This window comes from Capsella rubella, unplaced genomic scaffold, assembly GCF_000375325.1.
Source record: "Capsella rubella cultivar Monte Gargano unplaced genomic scaffold, Caprub1_0 scaffold_2, whole genome shotgun sequence".
In the NCBI taxonomy this organism is placed as follows: domain Eukaryota; kingdom Viridiplantae; phylum Streptophyta; class Magnoliopsida; order Brassicales; family Brassicaceae; genus Capsella; species Capsella rubella.
In genome coordinates, this window is record NW_006238922.1 from 6341366 (window position 1) to 6358207 (window position 16842).

At 35.0% G+C, this 16842-nt stretch overlaps 4 protein-coding genes across 11 annotated transcripts in view; all 4 read right to left on the bottom strand.

The window, feature by feature from the left end:
• The window catches only part of LOC17895279, a 20317-nt gene extending 3935 nt beyond the window's left edge, over window positions 1-16382 (bottom strand). The window contains exons 1-8 of the mRNA XM_023787128.1: window positions 16350-16382; window positions 16117-16266; window positions 15844-16026; window positions 15610-15751; window positions 15392-15528; window positions 15217-15297; window positions 15057-15134; window positions 14901-14974 (exon numbers count right to left, since the gene is read on the bottom strand). Of these exons, the coding sequence (XP_023642896.1) occupies window positions 14927-14974; window positions 15057-15134; window positions 15217-15297; window positions 15392-15528; window positions 15610-15751; window positions 15844-16026; window positions 16117-16266; window positions 16350-16361 (831 nt within the window). The 5' untranslated portion in view covers window positions 16362-16382 and the 3' untranslated portion in view covers window positions 14901-14926. The remainder of the gene's footprint in view (window positions 1-14900; window positions 14975-15056; window positions 15135-15216; window positions 15298-15391; window positions 15529-15609; window positions 15752-15843; window positions 16027-16116; window positions 16267-16349) is intronic.
• Window positions 1072-3251, bottom strand: LOC17896279 (ankyrin homolog). Its single transcript, XM_023788477.1, is given in 10 exon segments — window positions 1072-1120; window positions 1240-1282; window positions 1390-1468; window positions 1562-1648; window positions 1744-1764; window positions 1766-1818; window positions 1821-1880; window positions 1962-2093; window positions 2188-2303; window positions 3115-3251. Coding segments are annotated over 8 exon segments (681 nt in total). The 3' UTR covers window positions 1072-1120; window positions 1240-1282; window positions 1390-1393.
• On the bottom strand, window positions 4588-12663 carry LOC17895231. 8 transcript variants are annotated; one of them, XM_023787120.1, is made up of 18 exons: window positions 12618-12663; window positions 12357-12491; window positions 12235-12273; window positions 11991-12062; window positions 10646-10720; window positions 10437-10538; window positions 10164-10240; window positions 9923-10072; window positions 9736-9820; window positions 9309-9448; window positions 9161-9223; window positions 5931-6056; window positions 5654-5836; window positions 5436-5577; window positions 5219-5355; window positions 5044-5124; window positions 4888-4965; window positions 4588-4805 (listed from the first exon to the last, which is right to left on the bottom strand). In XM_023787120.1, exons 6-18 carry the CDS (start codon window positions 10471-10473, stop codon window positions 4761-4763), a joined length of 1344 nt encoding a protein of 447 aa, XP_023642888.1. In that variant the 5' UTR covers window positions 10474-10538; window positions 10646-10720; window positions 11991-12062; window positions 12235-12273; window positions 12357-12491; window positions 12618-12663; the 3' UTR covers window positions 4588-4760. The 8 variants fall into 8 exon arrangements, with proteins under 8 accessions (XP_023642888.1, XP_023642889.1, XP_023642892.1 ...); XM_023787121.1 differs by lacking the exons at window positions 11991-12062; window positions 12235-12273; window positions 12357-12491; window positions 12618-12663 and adding an exon at window positions 11047-11344; XM_023787124.1 differs by lacking the exons at window positions 10164-10240; window positions 10437-10538; window positions 10646-10720; ... (2 more) ...; window positions 12357-12491; window positions 12618-12663 and having other exon boundaries at window positions 9736-9830; window positions 9964-10054.
• LOC111832139 (ankyrin-1-like) lies at window positions 11910-14184 on the bottom strand. Its single transcript, XM_023788478.1, has 6 exons — window positions 14121-14184; window positions 13015-13121; window positions 12838-12924; window positions 12618-12743; window positions 12235-12273; window positions 11910-12062 (listed from the first exon to the last, which is right to left on the bottom strand). Exons 1-6 carry the CDS (start codon window positions 14182-14184, stop codon window positions 11910-11912), a joined length of 576 nt encoding a protein of 191 aa, XP_023644246.1.
• Window positions 16383-16842: the final 460 nt, after the last annotated feature.

Below are 16842 nucleotides of genomic sequence, written 5' to 3' on the forward strand. Positions count from 1 at the left end.
TCATCACAAGAAGAGTCTAAAACTGAGCCGAGGCATTTGAAATTGGCAATAGTTTCTCATTCATCCACCACAAACAATCTGTTTCTGATTTAGAGACTCATCGTTAGAAGAGTCTAAAACTGAGACGAGGCATTTGTTTAAGTAACTCGGGACAATTTCTCAGCCATGCACCACCATCAATCTGTATCTGATTTAGAGGCATTTATATTGGCAACAAGGGACTGTTAGAGAGGTAATTTAGATTACCTCGTGTCATCTGTACTGATTTCATATCCAAAATCTCAACATAGTGCCATTTAAATAAGCAACACGGGACAGAACTATATCAGATTTGGATCAGAGTGGTACTACACAGATAACTCTAGTACAAACAACCAGTTTAGATATCCTTCTTTTTTCAGAAATTCTAAACAAATTGGGATGTTGATGTTTGAATGCTAGAGAAAAAGAATTTTGGATGAATTAAAACTAAATCTAAGCCTCTAAGGTATCTCCTAAATTATATTTACCAAAAAGCTTCTTTCTAGACTCAAGCACAGAAACGTAAAAGAGCCAGTTCTGAATGTAAAACAATAGAATAAGTATTGGCAGACACAACACCAAATCTAACCTTATCCATTTGCTTTACTCCACTGGTCACCAATGCAATAGCTTTCTGAATGTTGCAAGGTCCAACAGTAGCCTGTTTACATGTAAAATTCTAAGAGACCATTAGAGTACTGAAAATTAGTTGAATCGACATTGAATTACTACAAGAGAAAGTTTCAGCAATTCAATTAAAAAAGGTAACCTTGAAGTACTCAAAACAAATCGATCAAAGAATGAAGTACCTCAGGAAGATCTTTCTTGATCCCCGTCTCTCCAGATTTTGCGTTGTTTGAGTTCTCCTCTTGTTCCTGAAAATATTTGAAGTTGTTTCAGACGGGATATATCGAAGTTTTCGAGACTAAAAACAAGGAGAGATCTAATAATCCATAATTTGTTTGCTTTCATGTGAGCGGAAAAATGCATCTACTGTCCAGTCCGAAACAGATTCGAGTTTCGTTGTCAACGAGAAAGGGATCTCAACAACCTTTATGCTGTCTCTAGCAGCCACAACTTCTATCGGCCTATTGCCTTCCTGAAAATAATCAGGGGTTCAGTAAAATCGGCAAAGTTAGGCAATAATTGTTTCATATCGGATCAGATGAGCAAGAACATAGGATTTTGCTAATTAACTGATTTCCAAGTTGGTTTTACCTCGTCTTTCTGATTAGGATCAGCCACGGCTTTAAGTAAACAGTTAATTAACTCAAGGTTTCCAATATCAGCTGCAATGTTGGAGTTGCACCACCAGCAAAAACGTTAGCTTTGGCACCTGCCTGTGATTACAAAAAGAACATTTTTCAGTTAATTAACTCAAGGTTTCCAATATCAGCTGCAATGTTGGAGTTGCACCACCAGCAAAAACGTTAGCTTTGGCACCTGCCTGTGATTACAAAAAGAACATTTTTTCAGTTAGCTCTGATTTAAGATGCTTGGCAACTGAACCAATGCAATACTACATATGACGACGTCATACCTTGACCAGCAGCTCTAAGCATGCTAGAGAACCCTCTGCCAGCGCAGAGAACAACAGAGTGATATCATCTTCACCCTCAGCATTAGGCTACAAAATCACCAAACAAAAAACAATTTATAAGGTTTATTGGAAAGTACGGTTCCAGAAGGAGGATCAAATAGAGATAGACAAAAAAAAATTACATTGGCATTGTGTTCTAACTTTGCTTGAAGTTCTGACTTCCACAGCATCTTTTTGGTCGTGGCCAGAAGCCCAAATTCACTTTCAGAATCAACAGGGACACCTCTGGAGAGCAATTCCTTTAGCAACTTGATTTCTCCTAACAAATGTATAGAGAAGACATGTAAGGAAAACTGGACAATGTTGAAATGAAATTAGTAACAGAACAATGATAACCAACCTGTTCTAGCTGCGTGAAGCAATGCTGTGGCTCCTAGTTCACATGCTATATTAATGTCAGCACCGTGCTTTAAAAGATACATTGGCGTTCCAATCTGTCCTTGCTGCGCAGAATGAACAAGCGGAGTATCCCCTGCAAAACCAAAGAATCTCACAGATCAAATTCCAAATTAATGAGTTTAGGAATAGCAAAGTTCTGCAATTGTAAAATACAAGGAAACACGAACCAGCTTCATCTTTTGCATCAGCATTGAGTTTCAGCTCTTCTGAAAGATATCTTCATATTTCAGTTTGTCCTTCTCTTGCAGCAAAGTGAAGCGCTCCACGTTTGTCCCCACGGTTTCTGTCAAGTTGGAGAAGTGATATCAGTAGACAAAAATCACTACTTGAAGAACATTGAGAAACAAAAAGTTAATAAAGAACTCACTCTTGAGGAATTCAAGATTCCCTGTACAAGCTGCATTCATGAATTGCTGAAAATTCCTCCCTCGCTAGAGTAGGAATTTCAAAAAGGAAACAAAAACATACAAAATCAGTGCTGAACTTTCTCCATCGCTACAAAACTTCAATTATACTCTCCCACAAAGTGTTCAACTTCAATTCTTATCTTCTTTTACCCCAAGTCAGAGCCAATCCATAATTTTATTATTCAAATTGATACAAGTAGTTTACGAGAAATACTAATCTAGTCCTAGAAACACTATCCCAAAAGAAGCAGAACACACAAAAAAAAAAAAAATATATGTGTTGTGAAAAAGGCCAACACTTTCTGACATTATAGTCACAAACCAAGGAATCTATGAACACAACACAACACCGGATCTGTATATTGAATTAATCTTAACTCGTCATCTTTTTGGTAACACACGAAAAACCCTAACCAGAATCGAACAGTACGTTAATTCAAAACATCTTATATAAATCGACTGAGACAAATCTACAGGTAAACCGATGTCCACAATTGTAAGGTTAGCAAAGCAAGAGATGAGATTACCTGTGTTAGTAGAAACTTAGTCGACGGCGTAGAACCACAATATCTGATATGAATTGACAAAAGAGAAAGAACTAATTAAACACCAAAACCACAATATCTTTGTGAAATTCGAAACCAAACCACACAATCGTAGGATTAGGAAAGCAAGAGATCAGATTACCTGTGAGTAGAGAGACTTCGTCGATGAACCAAATCAATCGAGAGCGATGTAAGATGCGGCGGCGTAGAGAACCTCTCCGGGTTGAAACGGCGGCGTAGAGAACCTCTCCGGGTTGAAACGGCGCCAGAAATCTCCATATATCTCTCTCTCTCTCTCTCAAATTCGTCTGTGGTTTGATCGGAGAGGAGGAGAAGAATAGAAAGAAACCCTAATTAGAGAAATTAGATGTTTTATGTTGTTTATTGGAGACAAATTAGAATCCCAAAACGTCGCCGTATTGTCATCAACGGTTATATTATTAATTTGAAAAACAATTTATTGAGACAAAAAAAAAAAAAACGAGTCTAAAACAAAACTTCGTAGTCGTATTGTAACGGCCACAAAACTAGCGTGGTACTGTGTAATTAACGGTAATAAATCATTTGAATCTATTTCAAATCTTTTTTGCTACTTCGACACTTCAGATTGTGAATCCCAGTTAGGCAGAATCTTCAAGATGTTTTTTAAAAAAGGTCAAAAAAACCATTTGCTTCCTAAAGAGTAGAGAACAATGAAAAACACAAAGTCTTGAGAGACAAGTAATCGTCACATATAAGTCAAAAGATAAGAGCAGAGATAAGAGGATGACTGAGACTTAAATCGTTGAGAAGGAACTCATGACATTAATATTCACATATAACAGTTGTTCTATGGATCGAGAGGATTCACCCGCAAAGTATTTAACTGACTTTGGTGTTCTATGGATTCGAGGAAAGCGAGAAAGAGGCTGAACATTGAGTTTAAGTATTAAAGAGTTTTGCTTGGAGGGTCTTTTCTCGAAGAAACATCCATGTCATTCGAAGAAGGAATTGATTCCTCTGCCATGGCGGATACAAGTAACACCACGTTAAATTGGAGTAGACATCTTCTCGGCCTGGTGTGAGATTGTTAAAGTTAATTTTCATATCATAAACTGTAAGTGACGTCTTTTGCAAGTTACATGTTTGGAGCAGATGTTCTCTGGACACCTATATGTGACAATTATTCCATCGTTGAGCAGATGTTAGATTTATTCAGAACAGATTCTCCTGACATACTGGTTTTTTTTATTCGGTGATTTCATTACCAAACCGTCTCTCTCAACTCTGTTTCAGAAGTTAGATTTATTCATATTCTTTGCACAAGGCATTGATATTTTTTTTATCTTTTAGTGATTTCATAAAAGCATTACTGTACCTTGCATGTTCTCGCATGCTACTTTTACTGTGTCAAAAATGCAAATGATTACAGTAATACAAAATACCCACCAAAGAAACTAAACCAACATTATCAACCTTAACAAATGATTGAGAAAGCTTCTCTTTAGAGGAACTGAAAATCGTACACAAGTGTTAACCACTGACCAGACAAATGCAAACTGAGTTTGTGTAACAAAAGTGATGAATTTGGAAGAACGGTATATAACTATCTTAGTTCAATCATCATATCAATCAAGATTATCAATCAAGATGTTGTATTTGTGAGGAAGAAAACACTGAAAATTCTGTTCACAGTGGTGCAACAACATTCTAAACACTTTTTGTATATACATTTTTTTGACTTAAGTCTCGAAACACTTGTTGTATATACATCAATATCCATTTCCTGTACCATTGAAAAAGCTTTCCTTACTCCTCAGATACTTTTGATACCAACTGGTCCCTCTGCATAGCCTGCAATTCAAGAAGGTGGAACTGAAAACACACACATCATAGAAGAACGACATAAGCAAGTGTTCACTCAAAAGGACCTTACATTTTCAAAAAATAGAATCTCAGGTGGAATATGCAGATTCCGGAATTTGCAGAGAACACCATCCCAGTCTCCAATAACCTGGAAAACCAAGATACATCACTCAGTCACAGATCAAGTAACTTGCTTGTCTTTTACCAAACAAGTCTAAAGCTTTACCTCTTCCTCAGAACCAACATGTCTGACCCAACCCTTATTTTCATAAGCTACACAGTTGTATTGATCTTCATGCGAGCAAACCTGTATATATTATTAACATTGGAGTTGTTTCTGGTAACATAGTATCTAATAGGAAACTCAAATGGAAGAAACGAACTAGATAACTGGCTCTTACCATTGAGGCAAGACGGTATTTAGTGACTGCACTGTCACCCTTGTATTGGTATATCGTATTAATATCAATCTCAGTCTGCAGAACAGAAGTAGTATCGAATATCTCTCCTTCGGTCTCATTGTTCTCCCACTTAAGTGCTAAATAATACAAGAAAAGAAAAAGCTAAATCTACTGCATTATGCTGATGTCTAATGACAAGTTTAACTTCAGAGCTTACCAATTGTGAAAACAGTTGGAGGTTTATATATCATACGTTGAACATAGTTTCGTTTCTCACATCCTTGCTTATCACAAGGCATCTTTAAGTCTATTCTGATGACCTGAATGATCTTCTCGAATGTAAACTTCTCGAACATTGCCTGTGATAACCAAAAACTTTTCTAGTCTCACTTTCACATTTTCTTATAAGATTAAGGACACAAGAAAGTGACTTGCCTTGACTTCTCTGAGTGAACCAGCATTGATGATCATACCATAACAACGTTTAATCGGATACTCCATATCAATCTTGCATCTATTGCAACTCTTCTTCGCCACTTCGTACAGTTCAAAGTACGGGTTCCAAGGGGGAAAATTATCCAAGATGTATACAAACAGGTCAAAGACATTATTTGCTTCCTAAAGAATCCAAAAAGAACATATGAAACTTGAGAAAGAAGTAACTAACACATATTAGAACAAAGTAGTTTAAAGATGAGAGCAGAGCAAAGACCAGAGGTTTGCTGAGACTGAGATTGTTGATAAAAGAGAGACGAAGTATGTCTTCCTTAAGAAACGATCCTGTAAAGTCGTGACGTACGTTGTTCTGTTTTGCAAAAACGCTAATTTGCCACAGAGACTGCAAAATTTTAAAGCAAGAGATCGATAAAGATAGATAGGTAACAAAGATAGGTTTTGCAAAAAAAGCCCTCTCCGTCGTGATCTCTGAACAATATGTAGAGGACTGTTTTTTTTTCTTTTTGAAGAAATATATGTAGAGGACTGTTTCAGAGAGATTCTATGGGGAAAAAGAGTAAGTATATATATATATACTCAAGAGAGCCAAGAAGATGAGATTTTCACTACTTACATATCTATGATTTTGTCTGTTTCTTCGGTTTTCTCCATGATTTGGCTGGAAACCAAAACCAAAAGATTCTCTCGAGGAAAAGGAAAAAAAAAAACAACAATTGAGATTTTAAAAAATCTTGTTTTAAAAAAAACAACAATTGTGATGGTCACGTGATTTCTATTAAGAATTGAGCGCGGGAAAGAACTGCAACTTAGTGATCTTTAATTTTTGGGTAATATTAGTAGATAATATTTGATTCAAAAAGAATTAAGAAACTAACCATACAATTTTTTTTAATGAGAAAATAGCTATGACTCCTTGTTTCGAATAAGATAAAAAGACATAATCATCTTATTTTGTTTTAAAGTGAGATAGAAGAAAATAAAAAATTTGGTGGCCAAAAAACAAATGATATTTCTTTTCGCGAAATTTTAAAAAATAACATGTAACATTTATATTTAACATGTTATATATTCACAAAACATGGTATTTGTAAAAATAGCATTATTATTTGTGAAAATTAAACTAAATAGCGTGTAATTCGCAGATATAACATGTTACAAAACAAAATGACAGAAGTTCCAAAGTAACTGAAAATGAGAGAGAAAGGGAGAGAGAAAATGAGAGAGACTTTCTGTTGAACAATACTTTTATTCACCCCTTCTTAATTAACCAATCATAATATAATTCTTTTATAAACCTATACAAAAATATAATTTCGTTTAATTACAAAATCTAAATCCTACTTACTATTTTATCAACCCAAACTGAAATCTAATTTCGTTTAATTACAAAATCTAAACCCGAATCAATATTTTGTCAACCCAAACAAAAATATAATTTCATTAAATTACAAAATCTAAACCCTAACTACTATTTTATCAACCTAAACCTAAATATAATTTTGTTTAATTACAAAATCTAAATCTGAACCACTATTTGTCAATCCAAAACGAAATATAATTTTGTTTAATTACAAAATCTAAACACTAACTACATTTTTTTATAAACCCAAATCGAAATAAAATTTTGTTTATTTATAAAATCTAAACCATAACCACTCTTTATAAGCTTAAACCAAAATTTAATTTCCTGAAGGAAAATAGTATATAATTTATTTCCTTTATTTTTTTTATTTATTTATTTTTTTTAAAGAATTGTACACATGTTTATGTGATTTTGAAAAATAACATGCAATATATGTAATGGGTATAACAGTAATTGCAATTGAGGAGAGAAAGAGCCTCTAACACCATGACTATTTCCTTAATTCTTTTTGAATCCATGGTTATTTTGTATATATTCCTTTAATTCTTTATGCCGCAATAAGTTAGTCTGGGCGTGCGTTCGGGTATTCGGTTCGGTTCCAGATATATACATTCGGTTTCAGTAGAAGTAGAGAAGTAATGGGTTCGAATGTGGTTCAGTTCCATTTCGGGTAACCAAATGAATATATCGATTCGGCTAGCAACCAATATCAATGGATATACAAAAACACTATCCATTCGGTTATTAACCTCTAACCGAATCCAAACCAAAACCAAAACTTCAGTTTGGTTTTGGTTTGGTCCATTCGGTTGGTTAATATGCCATTAACACGAATTAAAAAGATTTTAGCGAAAGGGTTATATGGATCCCAATCAAAAGACAACAAACATTCCATATTTGCTAAAAATGAAGCATGCTTCTAAAACAAGAATACAAATTGGAGATTCAATATGACTAATTTGTTAATTAAGCTGTTTATTGATAAGAGTAACTAGAAAAGATAAGTGTTACTGTCCAATTACATATTTACAAACGTCTAAAGACATGTAATCCCAGCTGTGTTTATATATCTAACCTAGACATGTCAATTAGGGCTAAAGCCCACGTGCTAGTCCGGCCCGGCCCTAAAAAATATCGGGCTCGGGCTTAAATATATATGTCCAGAAAAAATAGGGCCTTTTGGACTAAGCCCATTCGGGATAAAGGGTTTTCTGGACTTAACCCGGTCAGGCTCGGGACGGCCCGAAAAACCCTTAAATAAAGAGATTTTTATTTTTGTAAATATTATAGTTTTGATAGAAGATTTGATTAATGAATTAATTTTTCATATTTACTTACTAGCATTACTTAATACTTTTAAAATATTTATCTATCATGTTTTCTATTATTTATATATGTCAAAACTGAACAAAGCTAAAATTGTTTATATATATATATATTGACTCTATCATCTACTTTAAAGTATTTTAGTTTCATGTATTATTAGGTTGAAGTGTAAATAATTTATTTAGTTTTCATTTTTTTTTCTTAAATTAAGTTAGATTTAATGAATATTGATAAGTTATTTAAATTTTGATACAATATTTTTATAGTATACTTTTAAATATTGTTTTTTAAAAACTATTATGAACTTAGAAGTTGATTTTTTATCGTTAGCCAAAGCCCAAAAAAGCCTGAAAAGCCTTGTAGCCCTGTTAGGACCGGGCTGGGCTTTGAAATATAAGCCTGTATATTTTTCAGGCGGGACCGGGCCGGGCTCAAATATATGAGGGCTTTACAAGTTTTGGACGGGCCGGGCCGGGCTAGCCCGATTGACATGCCTAATCTAACCTATATACAAGTGTTCAATTTGATAAAATGGTATCTAAGTATTCTATATATACTCAATGATTATAACAGTGCTAAGTAATTGAGTTATTATTATACGTATGAGTTATCATAACAATGCTAAGCAATCTTTTTTTTTGTCTTTTTTTCTTCTAATTTTCCATTTTCTATATTATTATTTTTTGTATTTTTTGGCTAAATTCATTTAGAATTTTGGTTAGTTACGGTTATTTATTCAAATATCCAAACCGATCCGAAGCTAAATTGCTAAAGTAACCGGATGTTTATTATCTTACCATATATGAACTAACCGAAACCGAGCATAACCGAGCGGTTAACAGACCTCCTTGTGAGCAAACCTGAAATATATAAAAGTGGAGTTGTAACATTAATCTGCAAAACTAAACTTAAATGAAGCAAATTTTTTGATACTTGACCTCTTACCCATTGAGACAAGAGTGTACGTGGTGAATGAACCTTTGTTTTGGTATATAATATACTAATATCTATCTCTGTCGCCAGAACCAGAACAGAAGTTGTATCTAACATTTCTCCTTCAGTCTCGTTCTTTGTCCAATCAAGTGCTATACAAAATAGGAGAAACAAAAAAAGACTACTACATTTTGTTGTTGATCTCTACTAACCAATTTAACTTCATAGCTTATCATCACGTGAAAAGTGAAAAGTGATGATGAAATTTTGTTTATCCTAAGTTGAACGTAGCTTTGTTTCTCACATCCTTCCTTATCACAAGGTTTCTTTAAGTTCATCTTAAGGATATTCTCAAACTCAAACTGAGATAACTAAACTTTTCATGAGACTGTATTTATAGTTTTGCTTAATGTATGAGGTGATAAAAAAAGTGACTTGCCTTGAATTTTCTGAGTGAACATCAGATCGAAAGAGCGCAGAAGCTTTAAGATGTTTAGAAACAGGTCTAAAACACCATTTGCTTCCTGAAAAGTACTAATAGACAACATAAACAATTGAAGCGTAAGAAAGAAGTAATTAACAACACTCATAAGACACAAAAGGCTTTAAAAGATGAGAGCAGAGACCAGAGGATGAGTGAGACTGATTTTCTCGAGTAGGAACTCACAAAGTATGTCTTGTGGAAGAAGAGATTCATCATTTGTGAGGCTGTGAGGTACGTCTTGAACATAGTCCATCAAAAAATGGCTTAAGAAAACACTAATCTTCCACAGAGACTGCACAAAATCACATTCTTGATAATGTAAATCAAATAAACAAGATCGATATAAAATAGATGCAGGCTAGTTAAGTTCTGCAAAACTAGACCTTGAGTATCATAGCAAGCGCTGAAACGAAAGTGGCGTCTAGTATCTTCTCTTCATATTTTTCTATCATAGCAAGAGCTGAAATAAGAGTCTGTGAGATCTCTGAATGATAATAGATAAGCACCAAAGAGACGAATTCTCAGAGAAAATCTCAGGGAATAGAATAAAAAATACACAAAACATAAAAACCAATTTTAATCATCCCATGACTATCTTTGATCCCAAACACATCTGAGAAGAAAGGGAAATTAAGAAATCGTAGAAGAATTCTTACTTGTGTTTTTCTCATAAGTGCATATAAACGAGCACATCTTTTTCTTGCTCCAAGATCCATTACATAAGTCACATTTAATCTTCTAGTTTCATCAAGCTTTACCTGTTTAATGAACATAAATATGAATCTATAACTCATGAGCATAAGGAATAAGATAATCAACTGAATACACTAAATAACAAACATATATTAAAAGAACAACACATTACCATGGAGCACCTAATCGACCAAGTCCAGCTCAACCAACCAATCTGATGGAAAAATCCGGATCAATATCTTCCACCCTGCAAATTTAAAATAACAATCATTAGAAACAAACATTATCGTGAGAAAAATCTTAAACTGAGCCGAGGCATTTGAAAAGGCAACACGGGACGTAGTTTCTCATTTATGCACCACCAACAATCTGTTTCTGCGTTAAAGACTCATCGTTAGAAGAGTCTAAAACTGCGACGAGGCATTTGTATAAATAACACGGGACATAATTTCTTAGCCATGCACCACAACCAATCTGATTCTGAGTTAGAGACTCATCGTTAGAAAAGTCTAAAACCGAGCCGAGGCATTTGAATAGGCAACATGGGACTGTTAAAGGGGTAATTTAGATTACCTCATTTTGTATCCAAAAACTCATCATGAGAAGAGTCTAAACCTGAGCCGAGGCATTTGAGAAGGCAACACGGGACGTAGTTTCTCATTTATGCACCACCAACAATCTGTTCTGAGTTAAAGACTCATTGTTAGAAGAGTCTAAAACTGAGACGAGGCATTTGTTTACGTAACTCGGGACAATTTCTCAGCCATGCACCACCAACAATCTGTTTCTGAGTTAGAGACTCATCGTTAGAAGAGTCTAAAACCGAGCCGAGGCATTTGTATAGGCAACAAGGGACTGTTAAAGAGGTAATTTAGATTACCTCATTTCGTAAACAGAAACTCATCATGAGAAGAGTCTAAAACTGAGCCGAGGCATTGAAAAGGCAACACGGGACATAGTTTCTCATTTATGCACTACCAACAATCTGTTCTGAGTTAAAGACTCATCGTTAGAAGAGTCTAAAACTGAGACAAGGCATTTGTATAGGCAACAAGGGACATAATTTCTCAGCCATGCACCACCATCTATCTGATTCTGATTTAGAGGCATTTATATTGGCGACAAGGGACTGTTAGAGAGGTAATTTAGATTACCTCGTGTCATCTGTACTGATTTCATATCCAAGATCTCAACATAGTGCCATTTAAATAAGCAACACGGGACAGAACTATATCAAATTTGGATCAGAGTGGTACAACACAGATAACTCTAGTACAAACAACCAGTTTAGATATCCTTCTTTTTTCAGAAATTCTAAACGAATTGGGATGTTGATGTTTGAATGCTAGAGAAAAAGAATTTTGGATGAATTAAAAGTAAATCTAAGCCTCTAAGGTATCTCCTAATTATATTTACCACAAAGTTTCGTTCTTGACTCAAGCACAGAAACGTAAAAGAGCCAGTTCTGAATGTAAAACAATAGAATAAGTATTGGCAGACACAACACCAAATCTAACCTTATCCATTTGCTTTGCTCCACTGGTCACCAATGCAATAGTTTTCTGAATGTTGCAAGGTCCAACAGTAGCCTGTTTGCATGTAAAATTTTTAAGAGACCATTAGAGCACTGAAAATTAGTTGAATCGACATTAAATTACTACAAGAGAAAGCTTCAGCAATTCGGATAAAAATGGTAATCTTGAAGTTCTCAAAACAATTCAATGCAAGAGAAATGCAAAAACCGATCAAAGGATGAAGTACCTCAGGAACATCTTTCTTGATCCCGGTCTCCTCTTGTTCCTGATTTTTTTTTTAAGATGTTTCAGACGAGATATATCGAATTTTTTGAGACTAAAAACCAGGAGAGGTCTTCTAATCCATACTTTGTTTGCTTTCATGTTAGCGAGAATTCCATCTACTGTCCAGTCTGAAACAGATTCGAGTTTTGTTGTCAACGGGAAGAGGTTCTCAACAACCTTTCTGTTTTCTAGCAGCTGCAACTTCTATTGGCCTATTGCCTTCCTGAAAAAAAATCACAATTCTGGTAAAATTAGCAAAGTTAGGCAAGAATTGTTTCATATCGGATCAAATGAGCCAAAAAAAAAAGGTTTTTGCTAAACAACTGATTTCCAAGTTGGTTTTACCTCATCTTTATGATTAGAATCAGCTACGGCATTAAGTAAACAGTTAATTAACTCAAGGTTTCCAATATCAGCTGCAATGTGCAATGGAGTTGCACCACCAGCAAAAACGTTAGCTTTGGCACCTGCCTGTGATTACAAAAAGAACATTTTTTTCAGTTAACTCTGATTTAAGATGCTTGGCAACTAAACCAATGCAATACTAGATATGACGACGTCACACCTTGACCAGCAACTCTACGCATGCTAGAGAACCCTCTGCCACTGCAGATAACAACAGAGTGATATCATCTTCAGCCTCAGCATTAGGCTGCAAAATCACCAAACAAAAGACTATTTATAAGGTTTCTTGGAAACTATGAGATGGAGGATCAAATAGAGATAGACAAAAAAAGTTTACATTGGCATTGTGTTCTAACAGGACTTCCACAGCATCTTTTTGGTCATGGCCACAGATAAATGGCGTCCCTAATCTGGAGAGCAATTTCGTTAGCACTTCGATTTCTCCTAATAAAAGGTATAGAGAAGACATATAAGCAAAACAAAACACTACATGGCTGGACAATATAATTTTTTTTTATTGAATTGATACTAATTGAACCACTATCCCAAAAGTAATCTATGCACACAACACCGGATCTGTATTACAAGTAATCTATGAACACAAAATAACATGTGTTGTGAAAAGGCCAACACTTTCTGACATTATAGTCACAACCCAAGTAATCTGCATGCTGATTCGTCATCTTTTTGGTAACACACGAAAAACCCTAACCAGAATCGAACAGTGCGTTGATTCAATACATCTAATATGAATTGACTGAGACAAATCAACAGGTAAACCAATATCCACAATCGAAGGCGTAGAACCACAATATCTGAAGTTTCTCCCTTGCTAGAGTAGGAATTTCAAAAAGGAAACAAAAACATACAAAATTAGTGCTGAACTTTCTCCATCGCTACAAAACTTATACTCTCCCACAAAGTGTTCAAGTTCAATTCTTATCTTCTTTTACCCCAAGGAGCCAATCCATAATTTTATTATTGAAATTGATACAAGTAGTTTACGAGAAATACTAATCTAGTCCTAGAAACTCTATCCCAAAAGAGGCAGAACACAAACAAAAAAAAATAATATGTGTTGTGAAAAAGGCCACCACTTTCTAGTAACAAACCAAGGAATATATGAACACGAGACAACACCGGATCTGTATATTGGATTAATCTTAACTCGTCATCTTTTTCGTAACACACGAAAACCCTAACCAGAATCGAACAGTACGTTAATTCAAAACATCTTATATAAAGCGACAGAGATGAGATTACCTGTGTTAGTAGAACCACAATGTCTGATTCTGATATGAATTGACTAAGACAAAAGAGAAAGAAATTATCAAACACCAAAACCACAATATCTTAAGGATTAGGAAAGCAAGAGATCAGATTACCTGTGTTAGGAGAGAGACTTCGTCGATAAATCGAGAGCGATGCGGCGGCGTAGCGAACCTCTCCGAGTTGAAACGGCACCAGAAATCTCCATACCCATACCCATACCCATACCCATACCCATCTCTCTCTCTCTCTCTCTCTCTCTCTCTCTCTCTCTCTCAAATTCGTATGTGGTTCGATGGGAGAAGAGGAGAAGAATAGAAAGAAACCCTAATTACAGAAATTAGATGTTTATGTTGTTTTTTGCCCAAAAAAAAAGATGTTTATGTTGTTTTATAGGAGACAAATTAGAATTCCAAAACGTCGCCGTATTTGTAATTAACGGTAATATTATTAATTTGAAAAACAATTTATCTAAAACTTCGTTGTCATACTGTAACGGCCACAAAACTAGCGTGGTACTATGTAATTAACGATAATAATAATAATAATTTGAATCTATTGCAAATCTTTTTTGCTACTTCGACACTTCAAATTGTGAAAATCCCAGTTAGACAGAACCTACAAGATGTTTTTTTCTGAAAAGGTCAAAAACACCATTTGCTTCCTAAAGAGTAGTGCACAAGAAAAACACCATTTACACCTCCAAGATGTTAGATTTATTCAGAACAGATTGATGTATTTTTTTTATCTTAGTGATTTCATAAAAATGCAAATGAGTACAGTAATACAAAATATACTCACCAAAGAAACTAAACCAACATTATAACCCTTAACAAATGATTGAGAAAACACAGAAAATTCTGTTCACAGTGGTGCAACAACATTCTAAACACTTTTTGTATATACATTTTTTTGACTTAAGACTCGAAACACTTGTTGTATATACATCAATACCCATTTCCTGTAACATTGAAAAAGCTTTACTTAGTCTTCAGATACTTTTGATCCAACTGGTCCCTCTGCATAGCCTGCAATTCAAGAAGGTGGAACTGAAAACACACACATCATAAAAGAACAACATAAGCAAGTATTCACTCAAAAGGACCTTACATTTTCAAAAAATAGAATCTCAGGTCGAATATGCAGATTCCGGAATTTGCTGAGAACACCATCCCAGTCTCCAATAACCTGGAAAACCAAGATACATCACTCAGTCACAGATCAAGTAACTTGCTTGTGTCTTTTACAAAAAAAAAATTCTAAGCTTTACCTCTTCCTCAGAACCAACATGTCTGACCCATCTTTTTTTTTCATAAGCTACACAGTTGTATTGATTTCCATGCGAGCAAACCTGTATATATTATTAACATTGGAGTTGTTTCTGGTAACATAGTCCTTAATAGGAAACCCAAATGGAAGAAACGAACTAGATAACTGGCTCTTACCATTGAGGCAAGACGGTATTTAGTGACTGCACTGTCACCCTTGTATTGGTATATCGTATTAATATCAATCTCAGTCTTCAGAACAGAAGTAGTATCGAATATCTCTCCTTCGGTCTCATTGTTCTCCCACTCAAGTGCTAATCAATACAATAACAAAAAAATGCTAAGTCTACTGCATTATGCTGATATCTAATGACCAGTTTAACTTCAGAGCTTACCAATTGTGAAAACAGTTGGAGGTTTATATATCATACGTTGAACATAGTTTCGTTTCTCACATCCTTCCTTATCACAAGGCATCTTTAAGTCTATTCTGATGACCTGAATGATCTTCTCGAATGTAAACTTCTCGAACATTGCCTGTGATAACCAAAAACTTTTCTAGTCTCACTTTCAAGAAAGATAGCTTTCTCACTGGCATAAAAGATGAAGGACAACAGAAAGTGACTTGCCTTGACTTCTCTGAGTGTACCAGCATTGATGATCAGACCAAAACAACGTTCAGGTGGAAGTTCCATACCCATCTTGCATCTATTGCAAATCTTTTTCGCCACTTCGTACACTTCAAAGTCTGAATCCCAGCGAGACATAAGCTCCAAGATGATTAGAAACAGGTCAAAAACACCATTTGCTTCCTGAAGAATAATAACATTTGAAGCTTGAGAAAGAAGTAACTAACAACACACATAAGACACAAAAAGGCTTCAAAAGATGAGAGGAGAGACCAGAGGATGAGTGAGACTGATTTTCTCGAGTAGGAAGTCACAAAGTAAGTCTTGTGGAAGAACAGATTCATCATCTGTGAGGCTTTGAGGTACTTCTTGAATATAATCCATCAAAAAGTGGCTTAAGAAAACACTTATCTTCCGCATAGACTGCACATTCTTGAAAACGTAAATCAAACAAACAAGATCGATAAAGATATATTCAGGGATTTGTATAATGAGTTTTGTAAAACCTTGAGAATCATATCAAAAGCTGAAAGAGAAGTGGCGTTCAATATCTTCTCTTCAGATTCTTCAATGTTTGAGTCTGAGAGATCTCTGAATCATAGATAAGCACCAAAGGAGACGAATTCTCAGAGAAAATCTATCTAAGGGAAGCGAATTAAAACTACTGGGAGGATGAGATCTGAATACTTACGGATCAAGGTTATGCGCTTCTTGAGCTGCTGATATTAGTTATGATCATTGGTTTAGTGGTTTACTCTGGTTATCTTAACCAGATTGTATTTGTGTATTTAGATATTTATCAGATACTTGTATAAATACTATTGTACAGATACATTTTTACAATCAATGAGAATAACAAACTTTTCTCAACGTCTTCTTCTTCTCTGATATGGTATCAGAGCACAGAAGCTCAAATCTCCATTGATTCCGATCACATTCTTCGTCTTTTGAGGTCCGATCATCATTTCTCACCATGGTTGCACCTCGGGTCATGCGACG

Excerpts from the sequence above, each read along its gene's own strand:
- LOC17895231 (XM_023787120.1), bottom strand. The coding sequence starts at position 10,473 with ATGTGCTCGTTTATATGCACTTATGAGAAAAACACAA. Across the intron at positions 9,449-9,735 it reads GTTCACTCAGAAAATTCAAG|CACTTGATTGGACAAAGAAC; the intron begins GCAAGTCACTTT and ends TATTTTGTATAG. Across the intron at positions 9,224-9,308 it reads GTACACTCTTGTCTCAATGG|GTTTGCTCACAAGGAGGTCT; the intron begins GTAAGAGGTCAA and ends TATATATTTCAG.
- LOC111832139 (XM_023788478.1), bottom strand. The coding sequence starts at position 14,184 with ATGGGTATGGGTATGGGTATGGGTATGGGTATGGAGATTTCTGGTGCC. Across the intron at positions 13,122-14,120 it reads TGCCGTTTCAACTCGGAGAG|GAGAAATCGAAGTGCTAACG; the intron begins GTTCGCTACGCC and ends ACCTTTTATTAG. Across the intron at positions 12,744-12,837 it reads GCGTAGAGTTGCTGGTCAAG|GCAGGTGCCAAAGCTAACGT; the intron begins GTGTGACGTCGT and ends TTGTAATCACAG.